This window comes from Vulpes lagopus, chromosome 14 (genome assembly GCF_018345385.1).
Source record: "Vulpes lagopus strain Blue_001 chromosome 14, ASM1834538v1, whole genome shotgun sequence".
NCBI lineage: Eukaryota > Metazoa > Chordata > Mammalia > Carnivora > Canidae > Vulpes > Vulpes lagopus.
In genome coordinates, this window is record NC_054837.1 from 30349625 (window position 1) to 30367197 (window position 17573).

Sequence of the window (17573 nt, forward strand, 5' to 3'; positions counted from 1 at the left end):
CCCACTCCCTCTGCTTGTGCTCTCCACCCCTGCCCCATTAAATAAAATCTTAAAAAAATAAACTTAAATTTAAAAATACAGAAGACTGCATAAAGTCTTGATCTTTGTTATGAAAAAAACCTATATATACATCTGTGCATTATGTTTTCTAAGATATAAAAATGAAGTCTGGAATGTAAACAGAGGCTGGGTAGAGAAACTTTTCATATTGGATCCTTGTGTACTTTTCCAAACTAGCATGAATGTGTTATTCTTATAATTAAAGACCTTCTTCGTAAAGTTAATCATCACAGAGCCTCAAAAATCACAAAATACACAAGAGAATTTAGTTATCATTCTGACTCAGTGTTAATGAATTATGAATAAAAGCTAACATTTACTTAGTACTGATTATATGCCATGTGTTATGCACTTCACAATCCTCACAATCCTATGAGTTAAGACTATTATTACCAATTTATAGAGGAGAAAACAGAGAAGCTGAATTCCTCCAGGGTTGTAAGCAATCACATGGGGATTTGAAACCTGGCAGAGTAGTTCCAGAGTTCACTCTGGACCACTGTGCATTAATGCCAGGCAGAAATCAAATACTAATATAACTGTTTTTTTTTTTTAAGATTTATTTATTCATGAGAGACACAGAGAGAGAGGCAGAGACACAGGCAGAGGGAGAAGCGGTCTTCTTATAGGGAGCCTGATGCGGGACCCAATCCCGGGACTCCAGGATCACACCCTGAGCCAAAGGCAGACAGACGCTCAACCACTGAGCCACCCAGGCATCCCTGATATAACTGTTTTTGAAAGAAAGAGCACCAAAGAGTCAAGTGTAGGTATATATGTTAACTATATTTCTCTACTTTAACTACCACACTGATTGTAGTATGAGACTGTGTGACGTAACAATCTGGTATCACAGCTTGCCCACGTTGTTGTGTCAATGGCCCCATTTACAGTACCAGGGGGATTCTCCCACTTGCAATTTTTTTTTATTTTTATTTTTATTTTTTATTTATGATAGTCACAGAGAAAGAGAGGCAGAGACAGAAGCAGGCAGAGGGAGAAGCAAGCTCCATGCACCGGGAGCCCAACGTGGGATTCGATCCCGGGTCTCCAGGATCGCGCCCTGGGCCAAAGGCAGGCGCCAAACCGCTGCGCCACCCAGGGATCCCCCCACTTGCAATTTTAAGTTTGAAAAAATCTGATGCATATGCTGACAACTTAAAATTGGTTTTTGTCTTAGATGACTCATTTCTCCAGTTCCAGATGACCGCAACTACTGCTCTGCATTTGCATGCTCTCCATACACTTACTTCTATGCTCTCCCTGCTGTCACCATTCTAACACGGCCACTTCTCCAAACCCTGACTTCCAGTCCAACCCCCCTACACTGCCTCATCACTCTGTGTCTCTAGCAGCTTCTAGACAAAAAAGGTGCTTTACACAGCTATCATTCACTAGGCACCTTCTCTGGAAGCCTATTTTTAACCTAATGAGGTCTACTGATGGGCTTCTTTCATACTTCCGTTTTTCACAAGTAGTACCTACAGTCATCTTTGTCTTCTTAAAAACAAACAATGACAAAAGAACAAGAACCAACTTCCCTTAGCCTCCCATCTACTCTTTTCCTTTTTTCCTAGAACACTTAACTTGGCTTTTTTTTCTGGCTTTTTTCAAACTACTGCTTTCTACCACTGCACCCCCAGCCCCAGCCCCACCCCTACCTGCAGCGCCACTCCCAGCAGCACAATGGGAGCTGCAGTAACTCTCAGCAATAAGACTACAGGCTAACTACCACACCAACCACAAACTAGTATAAAGGCTAGTTTTCCTAGAATTTTACAAGTTAAACTATTAACTGGGCCAAAAGATTTCAGTTCCCTCCTAATCTTTTTTTCAAGGGGCTTTGTCTTCTTTGCCTTTGAGAAAAATTCTTTGCTATTTCGACCTAAACAGTTTTCAATCTGTTTAAGTGTTATTTAAACGTAAAATATGTTGCAGGCATGCTGTTATTAATACCAGTCAGAGCATCAAATTTTGTTAATGATTCTCTCTCTAAAACAGGTATACAGCTATCCTTAACATAACTGTCCTCTGTGTCTCCATGTTGGTTTCTTTTTTGAACAGGGTAACTGCTTCTACAGGTTCATGACTGTCTGGATTAAGTCATGTGCAATCTGAGTTTAAAAAAAGGTCAAGAATTGCTCAAGGACATTAGTTAGAGATTTCCAAGGAAATCTATACATAGTACTAATCCATCCACACACAATATTCCATTACATATACAAAATCTGCTCAACTATTTCAGTATTTTGTTCGTAAGAAACAAATGCCCTCACATCAGATATCAGTGTGCTCTAAGAGACTGGTTTAAATCTATAAAAATAATTACTTAGGCAAAAATATCTCTGTTAAAATTTTTAAATTGAAGCATATTTTCAAAGTCTTTTATCACACTATAGTACACTTTGGAAAAAATGATATAGCCAAGTTGGAGAAACACCAACTTTACAGTTGAATTATAAATTTTACCTGTCTACAAGAATTTGATTGGTTTTCTTCCAATCTTCAGCTGCTGAAATTTCCTTTGCCTCCAGTTTCTGTTTCAAACTATTTATTTCTGATTCATAGTAAGCTCGAAGATCTGCTATATGTCGAGCATGCTTTTCCTTTAGGTTCTGCCTAATTCTGTTGTTGAAGGCAAAAAAAAAAAAATTTAGGCAAGCGTTTCCTCACTCTCTATCCCACAAGAGAAACCAGTAGCACAATCTTTCTTATAGCAAAAGTACAGCCTTTATTCCTGTGTACACCCACAGAAAACATAATAAGCACATTGATGACCAATTAAGCAAAAAAAAGACATGGATTTTTAGATGTTCTACCTTAAAAATGCTGCTAACTTTTTTTTTAAGATTTTATACATTAGGGAAGGTCAATAAAAGTCATTTTCATTATTCAAGTAGATGTCATACGAAATCTATTAACATTACAAGCCATGCACTGAAATACATACTTCGACAGTATCACAGGATCTTCCAGGGAAGTCAATGAGATGCACTCTGGGACACTGCTGACTGTCCCTGGAAGCTGGGACTGGCTGACTGAAGCTGAGGTTGCCATGACAGTGTTTTCTTCATCCACAGTGTTGACTGAGATATCATTACTAGTAATGGTATAAACTGAAGGAAATGTGGAACTGGTCCTACTTTCATTTTGGAATCCATGATTCTTCCAAGAGTCCACTGGTAAAGCTTTTGTATTTGAAGGATATTTTGGGAATCCAGATAACTGAGAAGCGATATTACTTGCTTGTGAAAATGAGTCTACATCAGAGTGACTAGACATACTAGGTTCAAGAACAGAGTCTGGTGAAAAGGATATTCTGTCATCAAGGGCATTCAAAAAGCCTTGTGGCTGAATCCCTGAAATCTGATTTGGCTTCATGTGTAACGTTGGATCTAGAGTTAGTACCTAGAAATAAGACAGACAATAGTTAAGCTTTTGCCCCCAGTACTCAGGGTTTGTTTTTGAGTAGGCTTTAGATCTCCTAGGGAAAATAAAGCTTAGGATAAAAGTTCAGAGTCACGAAGCATCTTTCATTTTCACTCCACAGAGTGTGGACAATTTACCTCTGGTGGATGATTTGGGTTGGAAGCAGAAGTGAGATTCCGCTCAGGTAACTGCTTGTTTTCCCTTTGTTTTTTATGATAAATATCCTTCAGTGATGGCAGCTTCATCTCATTACTAGTATTTGACTTAAAGATATGAAACAAAATTATTTAAATGGTATTATCAATGATGAAAAAAGTTTTGATATCAAGATCAGCACCACAGAAAGATTTCTGAAAGATTTTAAATGAACTGGGACTCTAAACTTATCAGTTATAAAACATACTTAGAAGTCCTTACCTGTTAATTACGAGTCTTCTGCAGAATGAAAAAAAATTAATATCCCCTAACAATAAATATTAAGGTGATAATCTGAACCTAAGTTATTCAGTAGCCTAAGAATACTTCCAAAGAATAAAAAACTTTGGTAGTTCCCCTACTTAAGATAAAAATCAAGTTTTGAGGTAGGAAAGACTTCATCATGAATGACCAAAGCAGGAGGGAAGACCTCTGGCTAAATTAATAACATGTGACTCAAGGGGACAGGTATATATAGAGATTTACGTAGTTATTTTCCTTTTTTTTTTTTTTAAGATTTATTTCCTTTAGAGGGAGGAGAAATGAGAGAGCGCACACACACAAGCATGGGGAAGGGCAGAGAGAGACACAGACAGAATCCTCAAGCAGACTCCTAGCTAAGTGAGGACCCCCTCCACCTCCTCACCCCTGCTAACACAGGGTTTCATCCCAGGACTCTGAGATCATGACAGGAGCCAAAATCAAAAGTCAGATGCTTAACTGACTGAGCCATCTAGGTACCTCTTCCTATTTTTTTAAGAGTTGGCAGACAAGGGCAGCCCTGGTGGCTCAGCGGTTTAGCGCCGCCTTCAGCCCAGGGTGGGATCCTGGAGACCGGGGATCAAGTCCCATGTCAGGCTCCCTGCATGGAGTAGAGCCTGCTTCTCCCTCTGCCTGTGTCTCTGCCTCTCTCTCTCTCTCTCTCTCTCTCTCTCTCATGCATAAATAAAATCTTAAGAAAAAAAAGAAAAAAGAGTTGGCAGGCAAAAAAAAGTATTAAAAAGTGTTAAGAATTTATCCAATGGAAATAAGCCCCTTTTAAAAACTCATAAAATGGGGTACCTGGGTGGCTCAAAGGTTGAGCATCTACCTTTGCCTCAGGACATGATCCTGGGGTCATGGGATTGAGTCCCACATCAGGCTCCCTATGAGAGGCCTGCTTCTCCCTCTGCCTGTGTCTCTGCCTCTCTGTCTCTCATGAATAAATAAAATCTTAAAAAAAAAAAAAAACTCAAAATAAGAAGACATAATATTTCTACAGTTTGAAATTAGGGCTCTGCCACAATGGAAATGTTGCAAAGAGGTTTAAGCTTCAAACATTAAAACCTCAGCCTTAAATTACTTCAAGGTGGGATCTATTGTAGACCATTTAACCCTAAGCCTCAAATTTAAACTGTGGACATTCTCTTAATGAGATTATAGATTCAGCAAGAGATCCACCAAAACCATTACAAGAATACACCACATGTAGCTTTAACTTTGTGTTCCCTACACAGGCTGCAGAATACCATGAATTAATATTTTTTTTAAAAAACTCTCTAACTAGCTTGTGAATAAAATAATTAAATTTTTGTGTGTGCATGGGCACCTGAGTGGCTTAGTCAGTTAAGTGTCTGACCTCAGCTCAGGTCGTGATCTCAGGATCTCAGGATCCTGGGATGGAGCCTCACCTTATAAGGGTGGGGGCAGGTCTCCACTCAGCAGGGAGTCTGCTTATATCTCTCCCTCTGCCCTTCCCCCTGCCTGTCTCTCAAATACATAAAATCTTAAAAAATACTGTGTGTAAAGGCATTGATTTGTTGAATGTAAACCCTTACAATTTACCATAATTTCTGTATTCCTACTTTAGAATTTTACTTTTTATATATGAACAACCTAAAGGCCCTATCAACTCCTAGTCCCTAACACGCAGAGCACTATGGATGGTGGCCTCAAGCCTGAGGAATTCCTGCCTGTTGGTTTGGGTGAGCAGCTGGAATTCCTCTTTGGGAACTCACTGTACAAGGAACTATTTTTCACCATTTTCTACTTCTATGATTTCATATTTTAACATCTCTGAAGTGAGGATGCCTCTTATAATTAATAGCATCTCACACTGCTTTTGGTCAAGAAGCAACTGTGGCATAATTGTCATTGCCTTCTCATAAGCAAATATTGAAGACATCAAAATTGGCCAAACAGGGGTCAGGAGTCTAGAAGAAAATCCTAGAGACTACACTGGAACCCATGAGAACCAATATTTAAGGGATGGTGAATCCTGTATGTTTAGCAATGTTCCCCCATCTGGGAGCAAAATGTAGGCCAGTCCCATATAACTACTAAAGCCAAGTAAAAACTCAGCACCAAGGCCTTTCCTCCTTTTTTTAAAGAAATGCCAAATCCTCAAAGCTCTTTGACGCTCAAGGAAAACTGTGTGGGAAAACACAGAAACTAACACTGAGTTGAAAACAGTGTAAGCCTCTGTTGGTTAAGAAGTTTTAACAAACATTTCACTTATATTGTTCTTTTTAAGTGTGTATAAGAGTTCTTTGATAAAAATCAATGTTTAATTAGGTCTACAAGCTCTTTTAATAAGAATAAAATATAAATTCTACCTTATCAGTGTTTTCTTGGTAATTTTGGGGGCTTAGAATATGAAACAGAAGTCTTAAAAGTGATAGTATCAGGCAGCCTGGGTGGCTCAGCGGTTTAGCGCCGCCTTCAGCCCAGGGCATGATCCTGGAGACCCAGAATTGAGTCCCATGTCAGGCTCCCTGCATGAAGCCTATTTCCCCCTCTGCCTGTGTCTCTACCTCTCTCTGTGTGTCTCTCATGAATAAATAAAATCTTAAAAAAAAAAGTGATAGTATCTTAGAATCACCAATATATTCATTTACTGATGGTGCAGATTATGTCACACGCACACACAGTGAGCCCTGTAATCACAAAGCCCACTAAGCCTTGGCCCTTCATAATCTCACTTCTCAGCCTTCCTCTGTTTCTCTCTTTTTCCGCTCCTTCCCTGAAGGATGGAATGCTGGTTTCTGCCCCACTGTGAGATTGATTTGACTGATGCACATGTGGGGTTTCTGCCCCACACATACGCTGTTCCCCAATGCCCTACTGATGCAGGTCACTCATGCTTACAGCTCTTCTGGTTACTTTCACTGTAACCTCTCCTTTTCCCCAAACTACCTTCTACCCCACCTGACCAAACAAAATACAGAAGTGAGATATGTACATGGATATACACAAGCTAGTTTTAATTTATTGTTCTGAAACAAAGAGAATATTTATATCTCTTGCTCAAAGAAAATTACTACATCAAATTAAAATACTCAAAATTATTATACAAATGGGTTAACAGGAGGGTGCAATAAGATGAAGAATCAAAACCAGGTGTAGGAAGAGCAGAAGTAGTTGTCTGCAGACCTACTGTATTTAGAATAGAAGGCACAAAATCATGTCATTTAATTTTACAACACATTATCTGGGCACTTTTAATTCCACTCTTAAGTAACTTTCCTATGGCCCTATAGGCAATGAATGAGAGACCAAATATGAAAGCAGGTGTAATTTAAAGCCCAGGCTTTTGTCAATATATCAGAAATTGGAAAACACAAAATTTATAATGAAATGGAGTATTTAACTACAATTGTATAATGCAAACACACAATGTGTTTTTAAATTACCTGGCCTGGTGACATATCTGTGGAGGAGGCCGGTACAAACGTCTTCTCTAAAGTTTCAGGCAGGGAGTGATACATGTCCTTCTCTTCCAACTTCCAGTAAGTCAGTCCTATTGTGCACAAATACAAAGAATAAAAGACTGAGGAAAGAAAACAAAAATGCTAAGTGCTTTCTAGGATAAGTTATTTTTTACATTTCTAATTTTCTAAAGAAAATTAAATATGAGAAGTAACTAGTTTTAGGCTATCTGGATGTGGGAAGTTGAATTTTGATGGCAAAGACTCTCTTAAATGCCTTAGCATGTAAGAGTTCTGATTTAAGTTTCCAAATATTTAAGACTGAAATATATTATTACAAAAAGGCAAGATATGGGGTGCCTGATTGGCTCAGGCAATAGAGCATGCAACTCTTGATCTCAGGGTTGTGAATTCAAGCTTCACGTTGGATGTAGAGATTATTTTAAAAAATAAAAAAAGTCAAGATAAACTAGTGCAATCTAAAATATATTTCTTAAAATATAACAATTTCTTTATGGACAGTACAGAAGAAGCAATATAAAGAATTCAATGGTTCAAATACATATTGAGTGTTGACTATGCCAGGCTGGGGAGCAAATGTGAGACATGAACAGTAAGTAAATCACAAGGTACCCAGTAAGTCAGAAGGAATAAGCACCCTAATGGTAAGATTTAAAAATCAAGTAAAGGGGAATATGTAGTGTGTGTGGAGGGATGTTCAGAGTTTGATTCACTGCAAGGTAACAAGACAGAGTAAGCATTTTAGCCATGTATGAGGGAGGTCCCCTATATAAGAGGTGGGGAGAACATTTCAAATATAGAAGCAGCAAAGGAGAACATATCTGGCACATTTAAGAAAACAGCCTCTCTGCTGAAGCAAAGAAAGGGAGTAGCAGAAAATGAGGTCAAACAGAACAAGGCTAGGTCTTGCAAGGCCTATGAATGCCTATAAAGACTCTGGCTGTTCTTCTGAGGGAAAGAGCACAGCAGGGTTTTGAGCAGAGGAGTCCCATGATCTGACCCATCTTTAAGAAGGATGGCATAGGCTACTGTGTTGAGAACAGATGGAAGGCTGCAAGGGTGCAGGCAGGGAGGCTGGGCAGGAAGTTGCAGGAACCCAGGTGACACGCAATGGGAGCTCTATGAGGGTAACAGCATAACGGTGGTTGAATTCTGGCAATTTTCATCCTGCAAAGCCAATTCATCCTGACAAACTGGATGTGAGATTGTAGGGAGAAAAAATCAGTATATTACATCATTAAAACTAAAATAAGCTTACCATGGAGAGTAAAGAATGGCTCACAAAGGGTTTGAATTTCTTAATTCATTCTGGAGTACCTGGAAAATCCTGATATGACTTTTGCAACAGTTTGAAATAACTCTTAAAGTATTTTTCCATCTATCTTTCAAAATGCATAAAATAAATTAATGCCAAGTAAGGAAGTCAGATTTAGCAGAGGCACAACATAACATGTAACAGATTTACAGAAACCATTCTGATACACTGTATAGAATTATCTTCCTATTAGAAATGCAGATACGTTGTTATAAAAAATAATTATCATACCTGTTCCTGAATCAGACATCCAAGAATCTGGACTCTCATCCGGTCTATTGAGGTAAAAAGCATGAGGATGCTTAGCAGCAGTGAAATTAGACTATAATGTAAGAAAGAAAACAATGAGTTGACAGCTAAAAATCATTAGGCACGAACTGCTGACCCAAGGAATGAGAGCCAAGTGTCAAACACAGGCACAGAGAAAGGGGGTTCATTAAGGGTTCATTAAGAAGAAAGCGGGCAGCCCCGGTGGCACAGCGGTTTAGTGCTGCCTGCAGCCGGGGGTGTGATCCTGGAGACCCGGGATCGAGTCCTACATCAGGCTCCTTGCATGGAGCCTGCTTCTGTCTCTCCTTGTGTCTCTGCCTGTGTCTCTGTGTGTCTTTCATGAATAAATAAATAAAATCTTTAAAAAAAAAAAAGTAAGAAAGCCTGGTTTTCCACACGATTACAAGAATGCAAAATGACAGGGATTAACTGTGAAGGATTTTCTTTTCCTGTATGTTTACAAAAGTTTATTTTGCTTCTGTGGAATTGGAAGAACACTGGGAGCTGGTGCTACTTAAAGAGTTTAGAATGAAAATGTATTTATAATTTGCCAGCTACATCCAAAAGAAATTCAAAGTGCCTGGAATTGAAGTCATTTAGTGTCAAAATAAATGTGAAAGCCATAACAATTCATCTTTATCATTAAAAGTACAATAATTCAAACTCTGAAGACATCATTCAGTAATTAATATGCACTTCGAGTAGTAAACTATGTCTTACATATAGTCAACTGGTTACTAATCCCAGAAAAAGCTCGAAATGCTTATCATCAATTCTAATAAAAATTCTAAGCTATGGACGCCTGGGTGGTTGAGCGGTTGAGTGTCTGCCTTCAGCTCAGGCGTAATCCTGTAGTCCCGGGATCAAGTCCTTCATTGGGCTCCCTGCATGGAGCCTGCTTCTCCCTCTGCCTGTGTCGCTCATGAATAAATACATAAAATCTTTTTTTTTTTTTTTTTAAATTTTTTATTTATTTATGATAGTCACAGAGAGAGAGAGAGAGGCAGAGACACAGGCAGAGGGAGAAGCAGGCTCCATGCACCGGGAGCCCGACGTGGGATTCGATCCCGGGTCTCCAGGATCGCGCCCTGGGCCAAAGGCAGGCGCCAAACCGCTGCGCCACCCAGGGATCCCCATAAAATCTTTTTTTAAAAAATTAATAAAATAGATTTTTTTTAAAAACTCTAAGCTGGGATCCCTGGGTGACGCAGCGGATTAGCGCCTGCCTTTGGCCCAGGGTGCGATCCTGGAGACCTGGGATCGAATCCCACATCAGGCTCCCGGTGCATGGAGTCTGCTTCTCCCTCTGCCTATGTCTCTGCCTCTCTCTCTCTCTCTATCATAAATTTAAAAAAAAAAAAAAAAAAAAACTCTAAGCTGGGCAGCCCGGGTAGCTTAGCGGTTTAGCGCCACCTTCAGCCCACCTTCAGCCCAGGGTTTGATCCTGGAGACCCGGGATCGAGTCCCATGTCGGGCTTCCTGCATGGAGCGTGCCTCTTTGTCTGCCTGTGTCTCTGCCTCTCCCTCTCTCCCTCTCTCGGTCTCTCATGAATAAATAAATAAAAATATTTTTTAAAAATAATAATAATAAGTAAAAAATTAAAAAAAAAAAACAACCTCTAACTGTTCCTCATAGTATCTCTGGAATTATCACAAGAAATCTGTTTCCAGAGATGTAAAAAGACTATTTTTTTTTTTTTTTTTTAAAAAAGACTATTTTTAATCAGAATTTTTCTTATCAGTTTCACCATTATCAAACTTTTAATTCCCATTAAAAAGTATTTAAGTTGCATTTGCTTACAATCATCTGTGGACCTATAGCAAAAGTAAAGGGATACTGAGGGGAGGGACAGCACTCCACCTCAGCCTCCTAAGATACCATTCAGTCTCTTGTTCATCAAATGAAAAATTCCTACGTCATCTTTTGTCTCTTCTAAAACTCCTACCTGTTCAAATTTCTGTCAAATCTCAGTATTGAACAGATCAGAAAAAGCTGACAGCAGAAGACTAAGTGAAAAATACCAAGTAACACATTTTGTCTTCTTCCCAACTCTGCCGTGCCAAACCTTCATGCATTCAGCCAACAACAGTGGGCTGGGAGGCTCATCTTGCCCGCTACCGCTGCTGCGGTACTGAGCACACCAGGCCTGGCTTTTAATGAGAAAGAAAAGTATGGAGCCATGAAAAGTCCTTCCCAAGAAGCTGGCCAACACCTAGCATAGAAACCTTCAATAATGGCAGCAACAGTCCAGTTGTCCATCTGAGAAGCCACTCCCAAGTCCTGCTGCCCCAGAAATGGTAATGTCAAGTCTGTCCCCAAAGAAAAGCATAAGGATGCTAAACAATAGCCATTTCAAGATGTGCTTCAAAATAGTACCCAAAAGAAACTGCCATTGCAGAAAGAGAAAACTGGACCCCAAGAGAATTCTGACAAGGATTCCCTGATTTAGACTGAAACTAGAAAAAAACTAGAGAAGAGGAAAGATGAAATAGAGTTCCAACTTGGTGAATCCACAGAATTTAGTTCAGAATTATGCAGGTAAGAAAAGTATTTCACGTGTGGAGCCTGGATTCACCAACTATCATTACCTGAAAATCTTTTAATACTCCAGTATCAATGAAACTTGATTTGCCACAATGATTTATTACCAAAAATATCACTCATCACTCACCTTTAAAAAAAAACAAAAAAAAAAACAAAGAGGCACCAAGGTGGCTTAGTTGGTTGAGGGTCTGACTCTTGATTTTAGCTCAGGTCATGATCTCAGGGTCCTGGGATCAAGCCCCACATCAGGCTCCAAGCTCAATGGGGAGTCTACCTAAGACTCTCTCCCTCTGCCTCTGCCCATCCTCCAGTGTGGGCATGAGCCCATTCTCTCTCTAAAATAATTAATAGATGAATCTTTTAAAAATTAATCGATTAAAATTTAATTAAAAAAAGGAAAAACAGGGATCCCTGGGTGGCGCAGCGGTTTGGCGCCTGCCTTTGGCCCAGGGCACGATCCTGGAGACCCGAGATCGAATCCCACATCAGGCTCCCGGTGCATGGAGCCTGCTTCTCCCTCTGCCTGTGTCTCTGCCTCTCTCTCTCTCTCTGTGACTATCATAAATAAATAAAAATTTAAAAAAAAAAAAAAAAAAAAAAGGAAAAACACAACTGGTTCAAGAGATGATTAAAGAGGGATCCCTGGGTGGCGCAGCGGTTTGGCGCCTGCCTTTGGCCCAGGGCGCGATCCTGGAGACCCGGGATCGAATCCCACGTCGGGCTCCCGGTGCATGGAGCCTGCTTCTCCCTCTGCCTGTGTCTCTGCCTCTCTCTCTATCTCTCTGTGACTATCATAAATAAATAAAAATTAAAAAAAAAAAAAGAGAGATGATTAAAGAAAAGGGAAAGCTCAAAGGGAACTAACTCTGCCCTGCTGACATTAGAGGCAGAGCATTCCACCAGACAGGACAGACTTATCCTCAAGGGCATTTCTCAGGTGATTCTCCATCGAATCCAGGACAACAGACTAGGCCAATGATTCCCAAGCTTTGCAGCACTCAGAATCACCTGAGGAGCTTTTATACTTCCCAATGCACAAGGCACACCCCTGCCTGAGGAAGGCAGACCACCTGGTGGTGGTGGCCAGGCATAAGCAGATTTTTCTAAGCTCTTCAGGTGACTCTGTCAGAAGAGTTTGTTCTGTCTTTTGTTTTTATTTTTATTTATTTTTTAAAGGATTTTATTTATTTATTAGAGGCACAGAGAGAGGGGCAGAGACATATAGCAGAACACCCAGTGCTCATCCCATCAAGTGCCCTCCTTAGTGCCCGTCACCCGGTTTTTTGCTAGCCTCCCCAAAACTGAGTTTTAGTTCACGTAAAAACAGAAGAAAAACTAGTATGTATGAAAACATTTTCAGGCAGCCCAGGTGGCTCAGCGGTTTAGCGCCACCTTCAGCCCAGGGTGTGATCCTGGAGACCCGGGATCGAGTCCCACATCAGGTTTCCTGCATGGAGCCTGCTTCTCCCTCCACCTCTCTCTCCCATGAATAAATAAATAAAATCTTTAAAAAAAAAAAAAAAAAAGAAAGAAAAAAAAAGTGGCCAATTTCTAAAGGTATCAAGTTTTTTTTTTTTTTAAGATTTTTTAAGATTGTTTTTATTATTATTTACTTATTCATAGACACAGAGAGAGAGAGGCAGAGACACAGGCAGAGGGAGAAGCAGGCTCCATGCAGGGAGCCCAATGTGGGACTCGATCCCAGGTCCCCAGGATCACACCCCAGGCTGCAGGCAGCCCCAAACCGCTGCGCCACCAGGGCTGCCCTAAAGGTATCAAGTTTTCAGAGAAACAGGATTTTGCAATTTCAATATATCATATTTAAACAATGTTACTCGATAATAATTTAGGCCAAAAGGGCTTCAAAGATGTTTAAAACTTACTCAGTATCTCTAACTCTTTAACAAAAACAGCTGCTAGATTAGCAAAAGGGCCACAAAGACTTTAAACATTTAATCTCTCACAATTTGGATTACAAATGGAGTTGTCTTGAAGCATTCACACATATGGTGCTACTTCTTACAACTTAATAGTAATACAAATTATTTGAGGGTTTAAAAAAAGTTAAATGGATTACTCTCTGGCTAAATAAATGTAAACAGCTGCAGTACAAAGAGAATTAGGACCTTTACAAAATGTTTTTCATATTTTGTAGTACTTTATCCCTCATTAGTTTTGATTTCCCGACTACTAAAGAACCAGTTCATAGAGCAAATCATTGCTTCCAATCCTCTGAGATACCCAAAGGGAGACAAGTCAATGGAACAAATTAATGCTACAAAAGAAAAGGCAAAAAACTTATATTGATGAGCTTCTAGTAAAGCCAATATAATTATCAGTAGCAGAATAAAATGACTTATCACCTACTTTCTCAACTGGTGATTTCCTGGCTTGCTCATTTCCTTGCATAGATTTTGAACACCCTTCTTCTGTAAGCGCTCTCTTTGGCTGGTTCTGCTTCAGCTTTTGTGCCCATGATGTTATAGATTTGCTATTCAAAAAAAGAAAATCGAAATTATGCTCTTTAGACGCTGTCCTTTACACATAAAACTAAAAGACACTGGCCAGTGGAAAATACTTTGGAGTTTTCTAAAAGCAGAGAAAGGATGGATTTTTATCAATTCACCTACACTTCTTTTTACATTTTTTTATTATCAAAGGCAAAGCGAACAAGACTAATGGTGATTAATAATACATACAGCTGTAGCCACAGAATAAAACAAAACTGATCATAGTGGCCCATTCAAGTACTCAATATATCTCTACAGCAAAAGCTTCTTTATTTACAAAGACTGTTAATTATACTCATAGGTACACTAGATCTGTGTTGCTATAACTACTTATTTTAGAGGACACATTTTCAAGTATAAAACTGAACATTTAGGGTAAATGACATAATTTTAAATGATTATTTGCTTTACAAATATCCAGCCACAGTTGTCATTAAACTTAGAAAAGCTCCTCTTATATACAAAAATGAATGAGTATGCTTGTGTATGATTTTTAGTTCCAAATTACATGCATATGAGTGACAAAATTCCACTGTTGATATATTTCTATACTCTAATTTTTAGCAGGTTTATAGTGACCAGAAAAATAGGAACGGTATTTTTCTGACAAGGCCTCCCACCTTAAGAGGTTAGTAGTCCTACAACATTGCAAATGGAAAGAAAGTCAGATGTTGGTAATACATAGTATGCTTTATTTCCATTTGCCAAAGGCAATAAATACAAGACTTTGGTAAAGCTAAGCGTTCAAATACATCTCATTTTATTCTCAAAAAGGAGCTTGATTTACTAGATTCTAAATGTAACAAACAAGTAAACCTCCCTTCAAATGATAGAGAAATTCTACTCACCTATTTGTTTTTCCACTGTATACTTCCGAAATCTTATTTTCGCCAAGAAAACTGTGTTCAAATTCACCAGGAAAAATGGAAATATCTTCCTTTAAAGATGGACAGAACTCTTCAGCGGTGTGTATATGAAAACTCTTGTTTTTTACACCATCTACAAGTGACTCTGTCTGCCCCAAAGGTGCACCAAACTGTCCTTCAGAAACCTCTGTGTGCTCCATGAATTCCTTAGAATCCTTAGATTTGTAGGTATTTAATTCAGAGACACAAAAGGTACCATATCCACTGCTCACTGAGCTACTATCCACATTGCAGTCTGGTTGTGACGTGGATGTTTCTTGCTGCATTTCGGATTCGTTAGACTTAGGATAACTGATAATAGGTTCATTTCTCTCACTGTTTTCAGAAAAAAAACCCATTTGACTTTCTGAAGAAAATTGTTTGCTTAAAGAAGTATCATAGGAAGCCCAGGAAGCATTACTGGTCTGTAACTTGACTAAATTTTTTATCTCCTCTTGTATACGCTGAAAATAAAATTACAGATTTGGGTAAGAAAGTATACTAAACCTCATATTTTCGTAAATACTATGAGAATATTGCTTAAAAATATGAGCTATTACTCTATAGAGAATGTTTTAAGTAAAATAAACAAAACTGGTATAAAGTATTAACTGCTGCTTCTTGCAAATCTTAGTTTTATAAAAAAAGAATCAATATAAATAACAACTTACTTGAATTTGGTTGTGGAATTGTTCCTGCTGGGCAACTATCTGTTCTTGGCATTGTTTTTCCACCAAATTGAATAGCTGTAACCACCTGGTCTATTAAATTAAAAGACATTTTAGTTAAAAATAATTTTTCATGTAATATTTCACAGAAAAATCCTCCAGTGGGAAAGAGCCTTTTTAAAATCTATTTTTAATGTAAAATGTATAAGCTGAATTAAATAGTTATAAAGCCATATTTAATGCAAAAATACAAAGGCACAGGCGTGATCACTTCTTTCTTATGTAACCTATAGTCTGGGTAAATTTGAAGGTGTGGGTAAATCTTTTTTTCAAATGACATCTTAATTTGATGTCATCTGCTATCATTTTGATTCATCAAGAATTGGCAGTTCTACTTTAGATTTGTCTTAAATTTTTCTTCCTTCCCTGGTAATAAAGATTTTCTTAAATAATTCTTAGAGGGCAGCCTGGGTGGCTCAGCGGTTTAGCGACACCTTCAGTCCAGGGTGTGATCCTGGAGACCTGGGATCAAATCCCACATCAGGCTCCCTGCATGGAGCCTGCTTCTGTCTCTGCCTCTTCTCTCTCTGTGTCTCTCATGAATAAATAAAATCTTTAAAAAGATAATAATAATAATAATTTTTAGAAAACAGAATCCCACACCTTAAAACAAGAAATAATTTAGTATTATAGGAATTAAATCCCCAATTTGTTATTTAAGTAAAAACAAAAACAAAAAAAAGTTTTCAAGTAGATACTGAAGTGTTTTTTAAGCACTACAGCTGAAAAAGGAATGAAAAATTCACTGTGAAAACCCATGGAACTGTCCTAGCATGCCCTCCAGTCACTTTTAGGTCCTGATCCAAAGTGACTCTCAAGAGGAGTCAGTACTCATGACCAGACTACAAAAACATGGCAGAAAAGGAGGCAAGGAGATCTCCAGAGGCTAAACTCAGTCTCAAGGTGAGTGTACTTTCAAGGATGACTGGGTGGCTCAGTGGTTGAATGCCTGCCTTTGGCTTGAGGTATGATCCTGGAGTCCCGGGATCGAGTCCCACATCAGGCTTCCTGCATGGAGCCTGCTTCTCCCTCTGCCTGTGTCTCTGCCTCTCTCTCTCTCTCTCTCTCTCTGTCTTTCATGAATAAATAAAATCTTAAAAAAAAAAAAAAAGGCTAGTGTACTTTCAGTAACAGACTTTATGCAATAATACACAACGTGAATAAATAGCTAAAATGAAAAATAGCTTCCCTGTTTAAAACCTTTCAACTAAAAAAAAAAAAAAAAAAACTTTCAACTGTTTTTCCACTCCTGTCTTCCTTACAGGGCGCTGAATGAACTGGCCTGTGCACAACTCCCAATCTCATCCCTCTCTTTCCCTCTCTCAGTGCACACCAGCCTCACTGGCCTCTACCTTTTCCCTAAACATGCCATAACTGTCTTCCACCTCAAAAGCTTTGTCACTGTACCCTCTACCCAGAAAGTTCTTTGCTCTTATGCTTCTGCCTTTCTGCAATTTCAGCTTAACTGTCACCTTCTGAAAGATAGCTTTTTCCCCAAACCATTCTACAGTTGCTCTCTGTTATCCTGTGTATTGCCTTCATAACATTTACCACGTGAGAGAGCATCTTGTTCACTTTGTTAACCTGTCTTCAGCATCTAGGACACAATGCAAGGAAAGAGTGGGCAATCAGACAGTCTGAGTGTATAAAAATGGAATTTCAGGGGCCCATGGCTGGCTCAGTTAGTAGAAAATGCAACTCTTGATCTTGGGGTCCTGAGGTTGGAGCCTCACGTTGGGGATAGAGTTACTAAAAAAAGGGGGGGGGGGGCAGCCCAGGTGGCTCAGCAGTTTAGTGCTACCTTTAGCCCGGGGCCTGATCCTAGAGACCCGGGACTGAGTCCCACATTGGGCTCCCTACATGGAGCCTGCTTCTCCCTCTGCCTGTGTCTCTCTATGTGTCTCTCATG

The 17573-nt window shown here is 39.2% G+C and overlaps 1 protein-coding gene across 10 annotated transcripts in view; it reads right to left on the bottom strand.

The window, feature by feature from the left end:
* Window positions 1-17573, bottom strand: part of MPHOSPH9 (M-phase phosphoprotein 9) — a 70575-nt gene that overhangs the window by 39256 nt on the left and 13746 nt on the right. For 9 of the 10 annotated variants that reach the window (XM_041728882.1, XM_041728880.1, XM_041728879.1 and 6 more), the window contains 8 exons: window positions 15608-15697; window positions 14880-15400; window positions 13889-14012; window positions 8938-9028; window positions 7356-7462; window positions 3627-3752; window positions 3011-3468; window positions 2530-2685 (listed from right to left, as the gene is read on the bottom strand). In XM_041728882.1, the coding sequence (XP_041584816.1) occupies window positions 2530-2685; window positions 3011-3468; window positions 3627-3752; window positions 7356-7462; window positions 8938-9028; window positions 13889-14012; window positions 14880-15295 (1478 nt within the window). In that variant the 5' untranslated portion in view covers window positions 15296-15400; window positions 15608-15697. The remainder of the gene's footprint in view (window positions 1-2529; window positions 2686-3010; window positions 3469-3626; window positions 3753-7355; window positions 7463-8937; window positions 9029-13888; window positions 14013-14879; window positions 15401-15607; window positions 15698-17573) is intronic. The other variant, XM_041728877.1, reaches the window with a different exon arrangement.